Source organism: Phocoena sinus, chromosome 11, assembly GCF_008692025.1.
Source record: "Phocoena sinus isolate mPhoSin1 chromosome 11, mPhoSin1.pri, whole genome shotgun sequence".
NCBI lineage: Eukaryota > Metazoa > Chordata > Mammalia > Artiodactyla > Phocoenidae > Phocoena > Phocoena sinus.
In genome coordinates, this window is record NC_045773.1 from 62,320,798 (window position 1) to 62,342,386 (window position 21,589).

General features: G+C 35.8%; 1 protein-coding gene across 6 annotated transcripts in view; it reads right to left on the reverse strand.

The window, feature by feature from the left end:
* Window positions 1-21,589, reverse strand: part of TINAG (tubulointerstitial nephritis antigen) — a 95,160-nt gene that overhangs the window by 51,873 nt on the left and 21,698 nt on the right. For all 6 annotated transcript variants that reach the window (XM_032650365.1, XM_032650362.1, XM_032650364.1 and 3 more), the window contains 4 exons: window positions 8,897-9,020; window positions 5,224-5,374; window positions 2,759-2,939; window positions 1,207-1,252 (listed from right to left, as the gene is read on the reverse strand). In XM_032650365.1, coding sequence (XP_032506256.1) covers window positions 1,207-1,252; window positions 2,759-2,939; window positions 5,224-5,374; window positions 8,897-9,020 — 502 coding nt within the window. The remainder of the gene's footprint in view (window positions 1-1,206; window positions 1,253-2,758; window positions 2,940-5,223; window positions 5,375-8,896; window positions 9,021-21,589) is intronic.

Consider the following 21,589-nt stretch of genomic DNA (forward strand, 5'->3'; position numbering starts at 1 on the left):
ACACATGAATTTCCCTGTTATTTTACCAGCTTTCAAAAATTACACAACTGTAAGGAGGAAAAAAAATTCTCTTTATTTGTTTCAGTTTTTGTGTATTGTTCCAGGATTTTAAAAGTTAAATTCAGGGCATGATTAGAGTAAGTTTTGGTTTTCCAATAAATGTTAAGTGATGATAAAGATCAATAAAAATCTTTCCATCACAGTTTTAAAATCTGTGGTTCCTGCAAATGTTGAACCAATACTAATTAGGCCAGCATTCAGAAAAACAAAAATACATTTTGGCCAATAGCTCCTTGGGTATATATCAGATGTTTTCAATTTAATTTTGTTATGTTTAACCAAATTCTTTAATTTATTTATTTACCAATTCCACTGCATTGATACTATATTATGGGCCTTTCAGTATTCACACCCTGAATTTCTATTTTAGGCCTCACTGGTTTTGTTTTTCCAAGAATTTCAAGGCAACGTTTAGCATAGAAAATATACACTGTGAACCTATTTTTATTCATGCCATTGGTGCAAAATCAAATCAAATAGGTAAGCAGAGGAACTATGTATCAGAAATAATATCTTCATATCAAAATCAATGGACAGAAAGTCAGTATATTATTTCCTTACTTACTGTTAGTTTACCATACATAACACATTTACAAAATTGATCAAAATGGAATGCATGTTATAAAACACAAAAATTATACTGGCTTATTCGATTTCTTTTGAGTTTATAGAAAAATTAAAGTGTCCACTTTGTTTCTACTGCTAAACCTTGATTTTTTTTTCAATCCATTACTTAATCCACTTAAACCGAAGTGAGGAAATTTCTAACATTATGTATGAGTCCTAAATATAAGTAAACAATTAAATGAACTCTATCAGTTAGTATTTCCTGTTCGAATGTCTTTTGGATCCATGACCACTTTGGATACACTTAGCAGACTTTCATCCAATGTGTCATTAACATTCGTTTAAGAATTCAATGTATGAATGAGTTTATCTTCTTCAAATAAAAGGTCAACTAATTAGGTTATTAGGTGAGTGGATCTCCTATAATTACTTTGGTCTTACAACCACTGAATTCTTAAGAGTAATCTAAAAGTTAAAAATTTCTATCATTTATTAAGCTCTTTATACAGGAGATAAAATGTAATAATGTTGTTTATTAAAGGAATAAATAAGACACAACCATATTTCATCCAAGCTTACCTTGAACTGGTCCATTTTGCATGATTTCTTTCATTATCTCAGTTTCCTGGAAGAAAAAAAATCAGTGAGCACCATTTCTGTTATCAGAGCACACTAAACCTATTGTTTGGTGTGTAATGTTAGGTACTGTACAATCAGTTTAGGAATTATGCAACCCAGTGTGCCTTGACCACTTGCAGTTTACTCTTAATCACCTTTTGAAATACTCACATGTGAATTGCCACATTGATGAACTTGCTAAAGACAAGACACACACACGTTTCAATGACTCTTACCACTGACAATAATTTTGGAATGAAGAAAAATACAAAGATGTTTATGGTCACAAAGGAAAAATAATTCAGTTAAAACTCTGTTTATCAGTAGAGATTAGTGTCATCTCCATTCTTAGGATCACAAAAGCGATCCCAGAAGATAGTGAGGTTCCTCAGTTTTAGCATACAAATATTTCTCTGTTGTTGTCCCCTGTGTAATGCAACCCTTAGGAAAGAGGCAGGTCATTCATTCATTTATTCATATAAATGTGAGCACATTGATCAGAGTAAAGACAAGAAACTAGGACAGAAAAAAATATTGACCTTGCCTCTGTCCTGAAGATATTTGCATTTTGGTGGAATAGACAGGCACTAACAAAACTAATTGCATTATGAGATACTAAGTTTTATTACAGAGACAAGCACAAAGTGCCATGGATGCAAACAAGAAAGGGACATTGGTTCTGCCTAGGAGTCAAGGAAAATCTTCTCAAAGAAGATGAAGTTTTGACCTACTTCCTTGACATGGAAGTAGGTGGGATAACCATTTGGGTGAGAGGAATCATCACCTGGCTAAGTAGAGAAGCATGAAGGTCATGGTGCATCTGGGGAGCAGACAGCAGGTCAACTTACCAGGAGCATTATGGGCAGGTGGGGGGGTGGGTTAGAACCTGGTGGGAAATGAATCTGTGAAAGCAGTACGTCAGAACCAAATCATGAAGCCCTGTATGTCATGGTAAGAATGTCAAACTGTATTCTATAGGTATCTGGAAGCCATTGAAGTTTCAAATATTCTGAAAATGAGAATGTCTTGGTGATACTGATACAATGGAGTACACTTTTCCTAGGCTTTTAACATGATAAACTGGAATCCAAGAGAATCTTTTTTTCCATTATGACTGTCCATTTCAATTATTCTGTGGAGTAAGGCAAAAGATTGATAAAATGAGCTACTATCACAAAAAAGTCAGTGAAAAAGGTTTTGCTGTAGCCTTTATCTGTCAAGTATTTATATATATATATGTATGTATATATATACATATATATACATAAAATTATAAAACTTTATTTCCATGGGCATTTTTGAATTTAAGGCAATCATTTGGACTGCTAATACTACAAAGATCAAAAATTATACCCAAATTGGAGGTCATTAATAGACATCTTAAGAATATCAAAAATTATACCTGAAAGCATAGCATTATTTTAGAATATACTAGTTTTTAAATAGTTTTAATGACAGTAGTATATATTTTTGAGAAAGTTAACCCTTTCTAATTCTTGCGATTCAGACTTACATTGGAAGAGACCCTGTATGGAGGAGAACATTGGTAGATCCTATTGGATTTCTCGATGCTGTTGGGACAGGGCTTGGTGGCATGTCGCTTTCCCCGTCCATCAGACCTACTTGTCATGGCACAGCCATTATTGGTAGCATTTTGATCCTTGAAAAGTGGATAGCATGCATGGGATACCAGTCTATGAGGAATAAGCAAAGATGTCAAAATAATACTTAGGAAAATGCCATAATTACCTATCTATATGCAATTTTACTGAATAAAACATTTGTAAATTATTCTGGCTACGTACATGCAAGTTTAATGACATTGAACATAGTCATTCAATCATATTAACTATTCCCCACTCCATTCCTATTTCTTCATTATAATTTTTTTTCATGGAAAGGCATTTTATTTTAAATATAGCAGTGTGTACATGTCAATCCCAAACTCCCAATATATCCCTCCCCTGTACCCCTTTCCGCCGGTAACCATAAATTCCTTCTCTAAATCTGTGAGTCTGTTTCTGTTTTATAAATAAGTTCATTTATATCATTTTTTTAATATTTTAAAATCTTGCTTAAATCCATTATAATAAATAAATTTATCTACTGAATAGAATTTTCCAAAGATGAAAATTGTTCATCAATTAAATCTGTGGTAATATTAATAGGGGAAGGACTCCTTAAGTCTGCATCTATAATGATAATGTAGAAGAGCCAAATTTAATGTGAAAGAGAATGAACTTTATCATACTCAGATGTAATATTCTGATAAATTATGTAAGTTTTAGAATTAAGGGTTTTTTTTTACATTTTTATTAAGTTATAAACACCTGCTCATAAGACTTCAATTATTATGTGTCTGTAGTTCATGATACTTTAGAAGGAATTGTATATACTAATATAGTATTAAAGTTAATAAGGTAGAAAGTTATGAGATATATACATTATACAAACAATAAAATAATTTTGATTTCTTATTTTGAAATTGAACATTGAAAAGTACAAATTATTTGGATCCAAATCTAACATAATTCATTGAATATAGAAGCAGGTAGTAAGGAAAATAAAACAATGGAATTGATTTTATGGATAGTCAATGTTGAGCTGGCCATGGAATTATCTGGTAGAATTGCCTCAAGAAAATTCAAGTGTTCAACAAAGTAAGAGAATCTGAACAAAGGAGCACAATGAAAACAAAGCCATTTCCAAAAAAGGTCTCAACTTGGGGATAATGAGGACTATGGATTGAAGTGTGTCAGCCCAAATTCATGTGTTGAAGCCCTAACTGCCATGTGATGGTATGAGGAGATGGGGGTCTTTGAGAGAAAATTAGCTTTAAATGAAGTCATAAGGGTGGGGCCCTCATGCTGGGATCAGTGCCCTTATAACAGGAAAAGACACTAGAGCTCTCTCTCTGCCAGATGAGGACATGACGAGAAGACAAGCCAGGAGGAGGGTTCTCACCAGGAACTGAACTAACACCCCAGTCTTGGGCTTCTCAGTCTCCAGAACTGTGGGAAACAAGTGCCTGTTGTTCAGGCCACACAGTCTATGACATTTTGTTATGTTAACCTGACCAGACTAATACAATAAGATTTCACTGACTCTCATGCTGTTATATTTTTAAGCTCCTAAAAGGCTTTAATTTTTATTATAGTACAAAACAGAGGCCAACCAAGCACTACTACACCAGGAAGGTATTAGCCCAAGTTGTCCATTCTAAACACCATCTTATTAGGCAAAACATAAGAAAAACCTTTTAAAGGACTTTATATAAAATTCCTAACACCCACTCTCTCATAGCACCTAACTTCTCTGTAGCAGACAAAGATCACTCAGTGGAGGAGGAAAGAACACAGGGGCAGCACATACGTCTACTACTAGTTATCAGCTGCAGTTTCCTTAGAGAGATATCTCAGCTTTTAAGTAGATTAGTTCTTATAGGTGACACGAGGATGCTGTGTGAGTATCAGACTACATAAGCATAAAGAAATGCAACCTGCCTCTTCTCATCAGATGGGATGGATAGTGACAATGATGTTCATGAGTTGTGGCAACTATACAGGATGTTTTTATGTTATTCCTCTGATTCTTAACCTAATTCTTACCTGGGATTATCTATTCATCTACTTGGGGAACTAAAGTTCTCAAGAGAGGTATCAGCAATATCAACTACTCTCCTCCCTCCGTGGCGACTCAGTAGAACCATTTGGGTCAGAGCCACAAGAAGACAATGCTTACTTGACTCTTCATTAATTTAGCTAGAAATATATACATTCTTCAAACAATTGTTTCCAATAGCTTATAATCTCAATAGATACCAAATATAGTATATATTTAAATATAATCCATGTGTTTATGTAGATGCAGCATATATATTTGTAAATTTTTTGGAAAACTTTAATATATATGTTTTCTTATTCTAACCTAAGCCACACTCTTAATAATCCTAGAGACATGTGTTGGGCAGCTATTTACCCACGTTTTCTCAGGTACCACCAAGCCCTATCGATGCTTCCACTGTTGCATCCATAGTGGTTCTTGCCACAGCAAGAGATCAAATTCTGAGGGGATAGGTTGGCTGTGTATCGACCTTTGGACTGAATCGCTATGCGGTCAGCTGCTACACCTGTTTCAAAGAGAATATTGATTAATAGTCAAGTGACACATGGTATTGCCAAGAATTTACATAGCGCTTTTTGTTTGAATCTTAAGCTAGTCTTGGAAACTTAATGTAACTAAAAATCAAGGCTAAATGTGATGAACATGTCTGTGTATTCCAACAAATTCAACTGTGTCATCATTTCAGTTACAGTTTTTGTCCAGTTTTGGCATTGCTTCATTGTCTTACCAACTTCACAGACTTCTCTAGTTCCTTGTTCCTTTCATGTTCTATATACTTCTGAATTTTTCATTAAGAAATTTGCCAAGTGAAACTCCTTGAGGGCAAGAGCTATATCTTACATTTATATCTCCTGTACCTAAAACATATAATCATGGCTTAAAATATATTTTTGAAGTGAATGTAACTAAACTCAGGAAATCAGAAAAACTGATCATAGAAATATTAATTGGAAATTCATCCATGTTAATCTGATGTATTGGAATAAATTAAATCTTTGTTTTTTAAACTAATTGAGACTAACATGAATCTACATTATAAACTATCAAAAAGCTACATAGCACATTTTTATGCTTACAATTTTCTTGAACATTATGATCCTAATCTTATCTTAGTAGACGTGGAATTCACCTTGTTTTATATATATATACCTTTTGTGATTGAACCCTCTATTTGTTTAAATAATTCCCTAGCATGGTTGTTGTTAATCAGTTTGTTCCTTTCCCCAACACACATTTGTTGACCACCTACTAGGTGACAGGCACAGGACTAAGCAGTAGAAATTGCAACAATGAACAAAAACCAAAAGAGTCATCATACTGTCCTCATAGAATAATAGACTAGGGAAATTAATCAACCAGTGGCAGAAAACTACTATGTGAGCATTTTGATCATGCTACCATGATAATATGTGTGTTGAGATCACAAGAAAATTGGAGTCAGTGATATTCTCGTACAGATTTTTTGTTGTTGTTGGAGACCTGATATAGTCTTGTTCTTAATCTCTTACTTTTGATGAAAGGCAACAAAGTCATAACCTTCCTTCTATCTATGCACTTTTCTCAGAAGTTATTGTTTTCATTCATCAAAATTATCTGTGTACTGAAACCCCTCAAGATGCTAGTTTAGAATTATTCTAAAATAATTCATTTAAAAATAATTCCTTTACATATGTATTTCTGCATATACATGTTTTTTATGTAACTACAGCATATGTACAATTCTATAGTGTAATTGCTGGCACATTTTAGACACTCAGTGTGTGTTGAATCTATATCCTCCTACTTCCTTCTCAATTCCCATCTATTTTGTGCTAGGTACATTTCATAAGAGCAAATGCCATTGTACCACCATCTCTCTTAGTCTCAAGAAAATAATTCCCTGTTTCATAAAAGAAAATAGAAATTCTTTGATGCTTCAACTTTCAGTACAAGCGTTCAGAATCAAGTATATTTTTTAAATGTTAGTGTAACTATTCTTGTTTCAGAAAAGACTTTCACAAATAATACCGAAGGAGTCAGAAGCCTGGCTTCTGGGATCACTTCCGAGACTTCTCGCCTTTCACTTTGTTCAGGTCACTTCCCCTCTTTGTGCCTCTTTTACAAAACCAAAGCCTTGGAAAAGGGGACCTCTAACATCCCCTCCAGCCCCATGAAGCTGTAGATTTCAACTAAAGGATGAGGGTTTAAATTGTGATTATCTTCAATACATTGCTTTTTTACAGACATTTCTGAATCTCAGTGAAGGTTTAATCCAAATTCACTTGAAATACTTGGAAAAGGTCAGAAGATTTAAGAATGACTCAGTTCAGCAAATTGCTTTCCACTCTCTCTCTGAAAACTTTCATTGGGCTTTACCTCCAAGACTCACACTATTATTTTCCCTGCTTATTTTATTCTGTCTCCAAGTTTGCTCTGCAGTATGTATTGCCCTCACCATTTCAAACTCCTTCACCTATTAACTTCTGACATCTTGCTTGAGTTGTATTTGGCTGCATAACAATATTTTTATATGTGTGTATATTTTTAAATTGTATTTATCCCATTTTATAGTTTTTAGCTTCTTTGAAAGACTTTTCTTATTTTAACTACAACTTCCTGACAATTTTCTAGGTTTTTAAGAGACCCTAGAATATTCTCTTCTTTACTTAACACATTAAAAAAAAATAGCATCAGCCTGATTTGATGTATTGAATACACAGGATACAAAACTGTGTCATCTGTTAGGTAGAGGGACAAATCCAGACTTAGCCCTGTGCTGAGGCCATCTATGGGGCTGTGACCTGGGGATACCAGAGTACACAGGCCAAATCAGCCTAGTAAATTACTTTCAGTATTTTACCACCAATGTCTTTATTAAGACATGTTCAGAAATACTGGTCTAACTTAAAGTAAAATTCTTATATAACCCCTAAGAGGTGTAATACATTAAGCACATGAACATAAAATGACAAATGATTTATATGATTAAATCTGTCCCCACCCAACTAGAATAGGGCTCAAAGAGGTCAAGAGAACATTTATACTTGGGGAGTAGGCATTAGTGTAGACGTTACAGATGGAGATGCTCCAGAAGTGAGTTCAGCCAAATGTATCTTTTCTAGAACGAACTAGCTCATGCTATGAAGTGATGATATTTAGACAAAAGATCAGCACTCCTCTGTGCCAAGGAGTGCAACCCTCCAGAGCTTATGAACTTATTTCATGATGCTTTCAGTACTTAGTCTTTTGAGCACTCTTTTGGAATTATTTTTAAGCCTAGACCACAGTTTTATGAAACTGATCTTTGATAGTAGACAATCAATGTCATATTAGGCTTAATTGCTGTAATACAACCAACACGCTTTTGAGGATAATTTGGAGACCAAATCTTGGGATTAACCTGAATATCGATTTACTGGACTTGTGAAAATATATGAAAGTTGCTGCAACAGAGGTATGTATTCCTCACACAGTGGAAGCAACAGCAACCCTAATTTGGAAACTACTCTTATTAGAAGATCAACTATATCACTTTAGAGTCAGAATCTACATAGTTGCTTTTATCTAAAATGAGATAAAACCCATTTAATCCATTACTACTAGTTCTGAATTCTTACTTTACATCAAATCTACTAGTTTAATAATTAAATATATTCTTGCAGATCTTATCAAGAAAAAAGAACATAAGAATTATATGTCTGTGTGATATGCATATTAGGATTACAGATGGTACTATAGGTAAAGAGGAACTTTATACTCTTATTATCTGGCCTTAACTCTCAAAGAACAAATAAATTTTGGTAACTTCTTTGCTGCTCTTTTGATCTACTCTCTATTTAAAATTAGATGCTAAAAATAAACGCCAATTTTCAGAGTAAAAACATATTTTTATATCATTTTCAGGCTGCTTTCTCTGGCCAGAGTAAGATTTTAAATTGACCAAATGTTAATATTTAACTATTCTACATTAAAAACCCTTTTAATGACTATGTCAAGATCTAGAGTCAAAGGGAGATTTATAAGGAAGTAATTAAAATGATTTTATTACTTGCAGTAGAAAAAGCCCAGGATGCAGCACAATTTTTTTGATCCAATGGGCCATGGGTCCATCCAGGCCATTTGTAAGAAGCAATAAAGAATTCTGGAAGATCAGTTGTTTCAGGTAAAGAAGCCTAAAGAAGAAGTAGAGGCAGAGGTGTCAGCGTTTTTCAAATATATTCCAAAAACCATTATGAGAAAACACCATGCCCTTTTAAAATGTTTGTCACTGTTTTTTATTTTGTACATTCAATTTTCTGAATGACATCCCTGAAAAGAGTTATTTGTGTAAGATATCTATTTCACTCTATGTTTAAAAATGGCAATTCAATGTGGGGAATCATAATATATATAGTACAAAATCGTAAGAACAAACATAGAATGTGGTACCATATGGTGCAATAATTTCGGCCATTGTTTCTGTCATCTTGAATCAGAGTTTTGGTCATCCCTGTGGAAGACCACATGATGTTATTTAAATTTGGCCTCATAAACAATGTTTACTTTTATATCCCTCCTACATTGGAGAGTGTGTGCACTTCGGATGTGAAATTAATTTGGAAACAATGCATTTGTGACAAATATGCATTAACTCACTTGGAGCCCCAAGAAACACCAATTTTGTACCAGCTATTGGGAAACAAAACTGGGATAAATTGATGGATAGCTATAAAATCCTTGAAGAATAAAAAGAACTTCAGAAATCATGTAATGTCAAACATACAATGAATGCCAAGATGTCTTCAGAGTCTATGTTAGGTCCTGACAGTTTCAGCTGCTCTCTTTCCAAGAAGGCAAATTAAACCTATGGACCTTGCTCTGTTCATGTCACTCAAAGAAAGTCTAAAGCCCTATAACCTGGTTTTTTTCTTTCAAACTCCTAAAGACTAAGTTTTACTTCCATAAATAATCAGTATTCCAACAAAATAAGGATGTGTTTCTTAATTTTCTATCACTTATGCCTACACATACATTCACACACACATAATTTTTGAGAGTGCTTTAACGTTTTTAAAGTGTTTTATTTTCTCAATAGCGTTATGTGATATAATCAGGGAAAATATTATTTACTCTATTTTACGAATGAGGAAACAAACCTCTAAAAGTTAAATGACATACTAAGTCCTCTCACTTAAATAAGAAATACCCCTGAGACCAGACCCAGATATTAGATTTCTTAACACTGTGTTTCAGTCATCATTTAGCCACTTTATCAGAAATAAATGGATACTTTGCAACAGAAGTAAAATGTCTACTGAAAATTTTTATGATTGTTCATTGAACAAGTCAGGCTACTGATCCAATATCTTGCCCTGCAAAATTACTTCTGACAAGTATAAAACAACTTAAGAGAATAAAGGAAAATTTAAAATGTACACTTCTGCTTGAAAAGATATCCATCCAAAATATTTATAAATTCGAATTTCAGTGAAAGAGTTCAGTTTTGACTCAAAAAACTATTATCATATGATAAGAAAGTGATTAAATCCTGAGTTTCATTACTAAAAACACTGCTATTTAGGTGATAGAAGAAAAGTGCCAGATCTTTAAGCAGATCATGGTAGGGTATCTACATGAGAACTTAAAGAACAGTATCATAGAAATTCAGGTGATTTTAGATTCCTGTGCCATCAGATTGGCCATAGAATTGGAGCAGAATAAATTTACTGCTCTGAGTAGATAGTTTCAGAAACATAGACTAATTCTCCAAAGGAGCCTTTCTACCTGGGACAGAGATACACGTACCCTATACATTACTCATATTTTCCAATTGTATTATTATTGGCTAATCAGTGTGCTTTTAGGAATTTATAGCATTAAGTTGCCTCATGTTCCAGAAAAATAGCTAGAGTGTCACTGTTATTTTAATTTATTACTTTATAATTCTAATTTAATAGCAGAACTAGGATATTTCCGTTCTGCTCTGTGGAAGCAGTAAAGAGATAACTATGACTTCAGACAGACCTCATCAGGATTAAGCTATTCAGAATCTGATGTCCCCATTCCAAAGTTGACCAGAGAACTTTGCACATGGAGGTATTCCATAAATATCTGATAATACTGAGGAGATACATATCTAACTGGTAGATTTAATCACTTTAAAATATCATTTTCCTCCCAAAGGCACATTAAATTAAACTATAATGACAGCATGCACTTGTTTTCTTATGATTTATTGTTTAAAAATAAAAATCTATGAATGGATAATCCTTCTCCATAAGATTAGGCAATAGAAAAACAACAGGAAAAGTGCCATATTCATTGAAAACATATTTACCAACCCACTAAACCAGGTCAATTCATGAAGCTCACCTGTTGGCTCTGTCATGATTTTTACCAATTAATTAATATTGTGTTTCCTAAAAATAAACCCATAGGATTTGAGGCCCAGTAAGCACATATTACCTTGCAATTTTATTTACCTTATGATACCAGATGATCTGATATAATAAGCTCAGGGCAAATTTTACATCTCATTACTCCATAATTATTTCATTCCCTTATAAAGTAAGAGTGTTTTTAAGGGCTTATAAATAAAAGTAAACACCACAGAATAACAGCTTTTAGGAATTGGTAATAGAAGTCTGGCTTCAATAAATGATTTTTTTTTTTTTTTTTGGTCAAAGGATAGCTTCATAAAGCAAAAATGTCAAGCGAGTCAGCTGACAGAGACAAAAATTCCAAAATGATATTGGCTTAAGATAGAAATTTAATTTTAAAAAGTTTTACACTATTAAATATGGGCATTTTAAATTATTTCCGTTGAAAAATTTCAGTCATAATCTAATTCTATTTCAAAATTAATACTAGTCAAACTTGAATAGTCTCCCTGCTTTAATGTTTCAATTTAGATATTAAAGATACTGTGAATAAATGTAAGAATTAAATTCAATGGTGAACACTGGAGAATTTTTTATAATAATTCGTGCATTTTAATCGAATCAAAATCTCTAAAAGTAATGGAAACTTAGTCACAGAACAGCTTGAGAGCAAACCAATCAAATTCTGGACATTCAGGACATTCTTATTAAAAGCCCATATAGGGGCTTCCCTGGTGGCACAGTGGTTGAGAGTCCGCCTGCCAATGCAGAGGACACGGGTTTGTGCCCAGGTCTGGGAAGATCCCACATGCCACGGAGTGGCTAGGCCCATGAGTCATGGTCACTGAGCCTGCGTGTCCGGAGCCTGTGCTCTGCAATGGGAGAGGCCACAACAGTGAGAGGCCTGCGTACCACAAAAAAAAAAAATGCCCATATCTACACAATATCTACTCAGTGAATCACTCCCTTCATCCCTAGTTGCATTTACTCCCTCTTAAACTTGGATAATGAGTGACCTGAGAATCAGAAGAAGGCAACAGAGAACATCATTCTCTTCTGACCTTCACAATCCAAGGTCAGTGGCCATACATACTAAGAAATGTCTTCTAAGGTACTTGATATTGGTGGGGAAAAGGCTAACTTTTTCATTGTTAACAGCAAAATGAATTTTTCATCTTCAATAATATTTGCCTTGATGTCTTAACTCTGAAAGAGTTATGCTTTGATAATTTGCTAGTTACTGTTTTTTTAACAATCTAATTTCTTGTACATATCAATAATCAGTGACCACGCTATGGCTGGTGGTGCCAGTTCTCCAGGGCTCCTGGTTTGAATAGGTTTTCCTTTTATTTGTAGTGATAATTTTAGCTCAGTACCTGCAAGCTCAGAAAAATGACTATATTTCCTGGTCTGCCTTGGATCCCAGGTGTGGCCACATTACTAAATTCTGACCCATGGAGTGTAAGTACAAGTGTCACTGGCAGCTTCTGAGAACTCTTCCTTAAGAGACGTTTGGCACTTGATTTTACTCCTTTTTATTGATCTTTTTAAAAATTTTCCTGTTGGCAGTAATTTGGGTATAGATGGACATGCAGCAGCTTCTTGAACCATTATATGACCTCGGATATAAAGGCTCTGGAAAATAGAACAAGGAGGAAGAAGCCTGGGTATCCAACACCAAGGAGTGCAATTCTAACATCCACCTCCAGTTTTGTTGGTAAGAAATCAATTTCTATTTAAGTCACTATCATTTTGGACTTTTGTCACTCTCTGATGAGCCCAATCAAAGCTAAAACAGCATGCAGAACTGACATTAAAGATGCTATGGTAGGAGAGAGGGGGAAGATGGTGGAAGAGTAAGACATAGAGATCACCTTCCTCCCCACAAATACATCAGAAATACGTCTACACGTGGAACAATTCCTACAGAACACCTACTGAACGCTGGCAGAAGACCTCAGACCTCCCAAAAGGCAAGAAACTCCCCACGTACCTGGGTAGGGCAAAAGAAAAAAGAATAAACAGAGACAAAAGAATAGGGACAGGACCTGCACCAGTGGGAGGGAGCCGTGAAGGAGGAAAGGTTTCCACACACTAGAAACCCCTTCGCGGGTGGAGACTGCGGATAGCAGAGGGGGGGAGCTTCGGAGCCGTGGAGGAGAGCACAGCCACAGGGGTGCGGAAGGCAAAGTGGAGAGATTGCCAGGCCTTTGCCGCTGCAGGCTCGCCCTGCATTCCGTACACCTCCCTCCCCCTGGCCTGAGTGAGCCGGAGCCCCAAATCAGCGGCTCCTTTAACCCCATCCTGTCTGAGAAGAACAGACGCCCTCCAGTGACCTACACGCAGAGGCGGGGCCAAATCCAAAGCTGAACCCCGGGAGTTGTGCGAACAAAGAAGAGACAGGGAAATCTCTCCCAGCAGTCTCAGGAGCAGCGGATTAAATCTCCACAATCAACTTGATATACACTGCATCTGTAGAATACCTGAATAGACAAGAAATCATCCCAAATTGAGGAGGTGGACTTTGAGAGCAAGATTTATGATTTTTTCCCCTTTTCCCCTTTTTGTGAGTGTGTATGTGTATGCTTCTGGGTGAGATTTTGTCTGTATAGCTTTTCTTTCACCATTTGTCCTAGGGTTCTATCTGTCCGTTTTTTGTTTTGTTTTGTTTTGTTTTGTCTTCTACTTTTTAAAAAAATTTCTTTCTGAGTAATTATTTTTTCATTTTAATAACTTTATTTTATTTTACCTTACTTTATTTTATATTTTTTTTATCCTCTTTCTTTCTTTCTTTCTTTATACTTTTTCTCCCTTTTTTCTGAGCCATGTGGATGAAAGGCTCTTGGTGCTGCAGCCAGGAGTCAGTGTTGTGCCTCTGAGGTGGGAGAGCTAACTTCAGGACACTGGTCCACAAGAGACCTCCCAGCACCACATAATATCAAACGGCAAAAATCACCCAGAGATCTCCATCTCAACACCAACACCCAGCCTCACTCAACGACCAGCAAGCTACAGTGCTGGACACCCTATGCCAAACAACTAGCAAGACAGGAACACAACCCCACCCATTAGCAGAGAGACTGCCTAAAATCATAATAAGTCCACAGACACCTCAAAACACACCACCAGACATGGACCTGCCTACCAGAAAGACAAGATCCAGTCTCATCCACAAGAACACAGGCACTAGCCCCCTCCACCAGGAAGCCTACACAACCCACTGAACCAACCTTAGCCACTGGGGACAGACACCAAAAACAACGGGAACTATGAACCTGCAGCCTGCAAAAAGGAGACCCCAAACACAATACGATAAGCAAAATGAGAAGACAGAAAAACACACAGCAGATGAAGAAGCAAGATAAAAACCCACCAGACCTAACAAATGAAGAGGAAATAGGCAGTCTACCTGAAAAATAATTCAGAATAATGATAGTAAAGATGATCCAATATCTTGGAAATAGAATAGAGAAAATGCAAAAAACGTTTAACAACAACCTAGAAGAACTAAAGATGAAAGAAGCAATGATGAAAAATACAATAAATGAAATTAAAAATACTCTAGAAGAGATCAATAGCAGAATAACTGAGGTAGAAGAACGGATAAGTGACCTGGAAGATAGAATAGTGGAAATAACCACTGCAGAGCAGAATAAAGAAAAAAGAATGAAAAGAACTGAGGACAGTCTCAGAGACCTCTGAGACAATATTAAACGCACCAACATTCGAATTATAGGGGTTCCAGAAGAAGAAGAGAAAAAGAAAGGGACTGAGAAAATATTTGAAGAGATTATAGTTGAAAACTTCCCTAATATGGGAAAGGAAATAGTTAATCAAGTCCAGGAAGCACAGAGTCCCATACAGGATGAATCCAAGGAGAAACATGCCAAGACACATATTAATCAAACTGTCAAAAATTAACTTCAAAGAAAACATATTAAAAGCAGCAAGGGGAAAACAACAAATAACACACAAGGGAATCCCCATAAGGTTAACAGCTGACCTTTCAGCAGAAACTCTGCAAGCCAGAGGGACTGGCAGGACATATTTAAAGTAATGAAGGAGAAAAACCTACAACCAAGTTTACTCTACCCAGCAAGGATCTCTTTCAGATTTGATGGAGAAATTAAAACCTTTACAAACAAGCAAAATCTAAGAGAGTTCAGCACCACAAAACCACCTTTACAAAAAATGCTAAAGGATCTTCTCTAGGCAAGAAACACAAGAGAAGGAAAAGACCTACAATAACAAACACAAAACAATTAAGAAAATGGGAATAGGAACATACATATCAATAATTACCTTAAATGTAAATGGATTAAATGCTCCCACCAAAAGACACAGATTGGCTGAATGGATACCAAAAAAAGACCCATATATATGATGTCTACAAGAGACCCACTTCAGACCTAGAGACACATACAGACTGAAAGTGAGGGGATGGAAAAAGATATTCCATGCAAATGGAAACCAAAAGAAAGCTGGAGTAGCAATTCTCATATCAGAAAAAATAGACTTTAAAATAAAGGCTATTAGAAGAGACAAAGAAGGACACCACATAATGATCAAGGGATCAATCCAAGAAGAAGATATAACAATTGTAAATATTTATGCACCCAACATAGGAGCACCTCAATACATAAGGCAAATACTAACAGCCATGAAAGGGAAAATCGACAGTAACACATTCATAGTAGGGGACTTTAAAACCCCACTTTCACCCATGGAAAGATCTTCCAAAATGAAAATAAATAAGGAAACACAAGCTTTAAATGATACATTAAACAAGAAGGACTTAATTGATATTTATAGGACATTCCATCCAAAAACAGCAGAATACACTTTATTCTCAAGTACTCATGGAACATTCTCCAGGATAGATCATATCTTGGGTCACAAATCAAGCCTTGGTAAATTTAAGAAAATTGAAATTGTATCAAGTATCTTTTCTGACCACAACGCTATGAGACTAGATATCAATTACAGGAAAAGATCTGTAAAAAATACAAACACATGGAGGCTAAACCATACACGACTTAATAACCAAGTGATCACTGAAGAAATCAAAGAGGAAATCAAGAAATACCTAGAAACAAATGACAATGGAGACAAGACAACCCAAAACCTATGAGATGCAGCAAAAGCAGTTCTAAGAGCGAAGTTTATAGCAATACAATCCTACCTTAAGAAACAGGAAACATCTCGAATAAACAACCTAACCTTGCACCTAAAGGAATTAGAGAAAGAAGAACAAAAAAAAACCCCAAAGTTAACAGAAGGAAAGAAATCATAAAGGTCAGATCAGAAAAAAATGAAAAAGAAATGAAGGAAATGATAGCAAAGATCAATAAAACTAAAAGCTGGTTGTTTGAGAAGATAAACAAAATTGATAAACCATTAGCTAGACTCATCAAGAAAAAAAGGGAGAAGACTCAAATCAATAGAATTAGAAATTGAAAGGAGAAGTAACAACTGACACTGCAGAAATACAAAGGATCATGAGAGATTACTACAAGCAACTCTATGCCAACAAAATGGACAACCTGGAAGAAATGGACAAATTCTTAGAAATGCACAACATGCCAAGACTGAATCAGGAAGAAATAGAAAATATGAACAGACCAATCACACGCACCGAAATTGAAACTGTGATTAAAAATCTTCCAACAAACAAAAGTCCAGGACCAGATGGCTTCACAGGCGAATTCTATCAAACATTTAGAGAAGAGCTAACAACTATATTTCTCAAACTCTTCCAAAATATAGCAGAGGGAGGAACACACTCAAACTCATTCTACGAGGCCACCATCACTCTGATATCAAAACAAAAGATGTAACAAAGAAAGAAAACTACAGGCCAATATCACTGATGAACATAGTTGCAGAAATCCTCAACAAAATACTAGCAAACAGAATCCAACAGCACATTAAAAGAATCATACACTATGATCAAGTGGGGTTTATCCCAGGAATGGAAGGCTTCTTCAATATACGCAAATCAATCAATGTAATACACCGTATTAACTAATTGAAGGAGAAAAACCATATGGTCATCTCAATAGATGTAAAGAAAGCTTTTGACAAAATTCAATGCGCATTTATGATAAAAACCCTCCAGGAAGTAGGCATAGAGGGAACTTTCCTCAACATAATAAAGGCCATATATGACAAACCCACAGCCAACATCATCCTCAATGGTGAAAAACTGAAAGCATTTCCACTAAGATCAGGAAGAAGATAAGGTTGCCCATTCTCACCACTCTTATTCAACATAGTTTTGGAAGTTTTAGCGACAGCAATCAGAGAAGAAAAGAAAATAAATGAATCCAAATCGGAAAATAAGATGTAAAGCTGTCACTGTTTGCAGATGACATGATACTATACATAGAGAATCCTAAAGATGCTACCAGAAAACTACTAATCAATGAATTTGGTAAAGTAGCAGGATACAAAATTCATGCACAGAAATCTCTGGCATTCCTATACACTAATGATGAAAAATCTGAAATTGAAATCAAGAAAACACTCCCATTTACCAATGCAACAAAAAGAATAAAATATCTAGGAATAAACCTACCTAAGGAGACAAAAGACCTGTATGCAGAAAATTATAAGACACTGATGAAAGTAATTAAAGGTGATACAAATAGATGGAGAGATATACCATGTTCTTGGATTGGAAGAATCAACATTGTGAAAATGACTCTACTACCCAAAGCAATCTACAGATTCAATGCAATCCCTATCAAACTATCACTGGCATTTTTCACAGAACTAGAACAAAAAATTTCATAATTTGTATGGAAACACAAAAGACCCCGAATAGCCAAAGCAATCTTGAGAAGGAAAAAGGAGCTGGAGGAATCAGGCTCCCTGACTTCAGACTACACTGCAAAGCTACAGTAATCAAGACAGTATGGTACTGGCACAAAAACAGAAATATAGATCAATGGAACAGGATAGAAAGCCCAGAGATAAACCCACGCACATATGGTCACCTTGTCTTTGATAAAGGAGGCAGGAATGTACAGTAGAGAATGGACAGCCTCTTCAATAAGTGGTGCTGGGAAAACTGGACAGGTACATGAAAAAATATGAGATTAGATCCCTCCCTAACACCATACACAAAAATAAGCTCAAAATGGATTAAAGACCTAAATGTAAGGCCAGAAACTATCAAACTCTTAGAGAAAAACATAGGCAGGACACTCTATGACATAAATCACAGCAAGATCCTTTTTGACCCACCTCCTAGAGAAATGGAAATAAAAACAAAAATAAACAAATGGGACCTAATGAAACTACAAAGCTTTTGCACAGCACAGGAAACCATAAACAAATCCAAAAGACAACCCTCAGAATGGGAAAAAATATTTGCAAATGAAGCAACTGACAAAGGATTAATCTCCAAAATTTACAAGCAGCTCATGCAGCTCAATAACAAAAAAACAAACAACCCAATCCAAAAATGGGCTGAAGACCTAAATAGACATTTCTCCAAAGAAGGTATACAAACTGCCAACAAACACATGAAAGAATGCTCAACATCATTAATCATTAGGGCAATGCATATCAAAACTGCAATGTGATATCATCTCACACCTGTCAGAATGGCATCATCATAAAATCTAGAAACCATAAATGCTGGAGAGGGTGTGGAGAAAAGGGAACACTCTTGCACTGCTGGTGGGAATGTGAATTGGTACAGCCACTATGGAGAACAGTAGGGAGATTCCTTAAAAAACTACAAATAGAACTGCCATATGACCCAGCAAACCCAGTACTGGGCATATACCCTGAGAAAACCATAATTCAAAAAGAGTCATGTACCAAAATGTTCATTGCAGCTCTATCTACAATAGCCAGGAGATGAAAACAACCTAAGGGTCCATCATCGGATGAATGGATAAAGAAGATGTGGCACATATATACAATGGAATATTACTCAGCCATGAAAAGAAATGAAATTGAGCTATTTGTAATGAGGTGGATGGACCTAGATTCTGTCATACAGAGTGATGTAAGTCAGAAGGAGAAAGACAAATACCGTATGCTAACACATATATATGGAATTCAAAAAAAAATGTCATGAAGAGCCTAGGGGTAAGACAGGAATAAAGACACAGACCTACTAGAGAATGGACTTGAGGATATGGGGAGGGGGAAGGGTAAGCTGTTACAAAGTGAGAGAGTGGCATGGACATATATACACTACCAAACGTAAAATAGATAGCTAGTGGGAAGCAGCCACATAGCACAGGGAGATCAGCTCGGTGCTTTGTGACCACCTAGAGGGGTTGGATAGGGAGGGTGGGAGGGAGGGAGACACAAGAGGGAAGAGTATGGGAACATACATATATGTATAACTGATTCACTTTGTTATAAAGCAGAAACTAACACACCATTGTAAAGCAATTATATTCCAATAAAGATGTTAAAAATAAAAAAGAAATAAAAAAGAAATCATTCCCAAAAGAAAAAAAAAAAAAGATGCTATAGTAGGGCAATACCATATTTCATTGAACCCAGGACATCATCAAATGTAAGAAGCCTCCCAATTTTAGAGTTGTAAAAAAGTGAAGAAAATATGCCTCTGGAGATTGATGAACTGATATTTCCTAAAACGACTTCATTAGAACACTAGTTCTGAGAAATTGTAATAGATAATTACAAAAGGAGGAGCTGATTAATCAAACAGTTCTGAGAAACTGTTTTTAACAATTAAATAGATTTTTGTCCTCAATGCAGTAGTTTTTATAAACTACCTAAGTGCTGCTGAGAGTCTCTAAGAAATGAAAATAATGTTTGTGATTTTTAATGTGCATGACCCAATGCAAAGTATTTTACTTACTTTCCTTTGATTTCACATCAGTTTTATTGTGAAGCTGATCAGAGGACTAGTGTTTCATGGAACGCACTTTGGCAAGAACCACAGTATGAACTAGATAGACCCAAATTTGGAGAGTCCATGTAACCAAGCCAGACAATATGAGGCCTTCCAAAATAGACCCACACCCATGTCCTCTGCCTGCCTTTTGTCTCTAGAAAAACTTTAGTCAAAGAATAAATTTAATCAGAGAGGTGAGAAAATGCAGAAAGAAACGGAAACAGTCAAGTAAGACAAAATAAGAATACTTTAACCATTAAACTAAGTCAAGGACCTTTAGTTCTTTCTCAAGGACTAGAGATAATATTCTGAGCCATGTCCTTTGAGCTGTTTTGCAGATACTGAAACCCTTACCACGTGGAAGAAGTTAACTGTATGCTGCCCACAAGCACTTAGACTGCAGACCGGTTGGAGCTGGAAGGTTGATAATGCTGACTCCCAATTACCTCACCACCAACCAATGAGAAGAATGTCTACAAACTGACCACGCCCTGCTTCTTGAACACTGTAAGACTCCTCACTGCCCCCTCCAGGGCGGGACACACGGTTTTGAGGGCATTAGCCCGCTGTGGCCCCCTTTGCCTGACAAAGCAATGAAGCTATTCTTTTCTACTTCACCCAAAACTCTGTCTCTGCATTTCTATTCGGCACTGGTGAACAGATATCAACACGCAGGCTCCCTATATCAACACACCAAATCACCTCAGGAATCTACCTTTTAACAGCCCCAAATTTTTGTTCCCAGAGAAGGGAAAAAATGAATCTTCACATTTCTTTTTGAAGATATGTCCTGCAGTGATCAATTCAGCCCCATGGCATTGGTCAAGTCATGCTCAATTACATCACAGTGCTATGCATCAAACCTTAGTAAAGAAAATAAACTGACAACTCGGAAACTGATTTGACAGATGAGACATTCATTCTGCCACAAGTTCAGCTGGATAAGGAGTGAGGACAGTGCGTATTTCCTAAACTTTGCTGAAGGGTTTGAGGTTCTATTTGGAGAAGGAGAGAAAGAAAGGAGAGAGCCTGGAGGAGACATGAGGAAATGCTTCAATGCTATTTGAATTTTAAGACTCTTAATTCAGAGACAAATCATTCTGTCCCTGGTTCTTTACCCACTGAGCAGAGGAGATTCTGAAATGAGCTGAGTGAAGTATGTACTTAAACAGAATCCACCATAACATCTGGCTGTGATGCTCTTTTGCAGCATCAGTGGCACCTACTCTATGCTATACAATTATTATAAAAGCCTGACGCCATTTGCCTCATGTTCATATGTGTGGAGCTAAACATCAATTTTATGGAAAAGAATAGTCATTTTTGTTCAATAATATATTAAGAATATAACTATAGAACTGTGTTTTTCACTTTTCTAATCAGTGTTTTGGTTTCTACAAGATGCTTTACACGGGTGACACACATTATTGATATTAAGTAGATGTTTGTTCAGGTAGGTTAGTTAATTAAATTAAATTTTAATTACATAATTAAA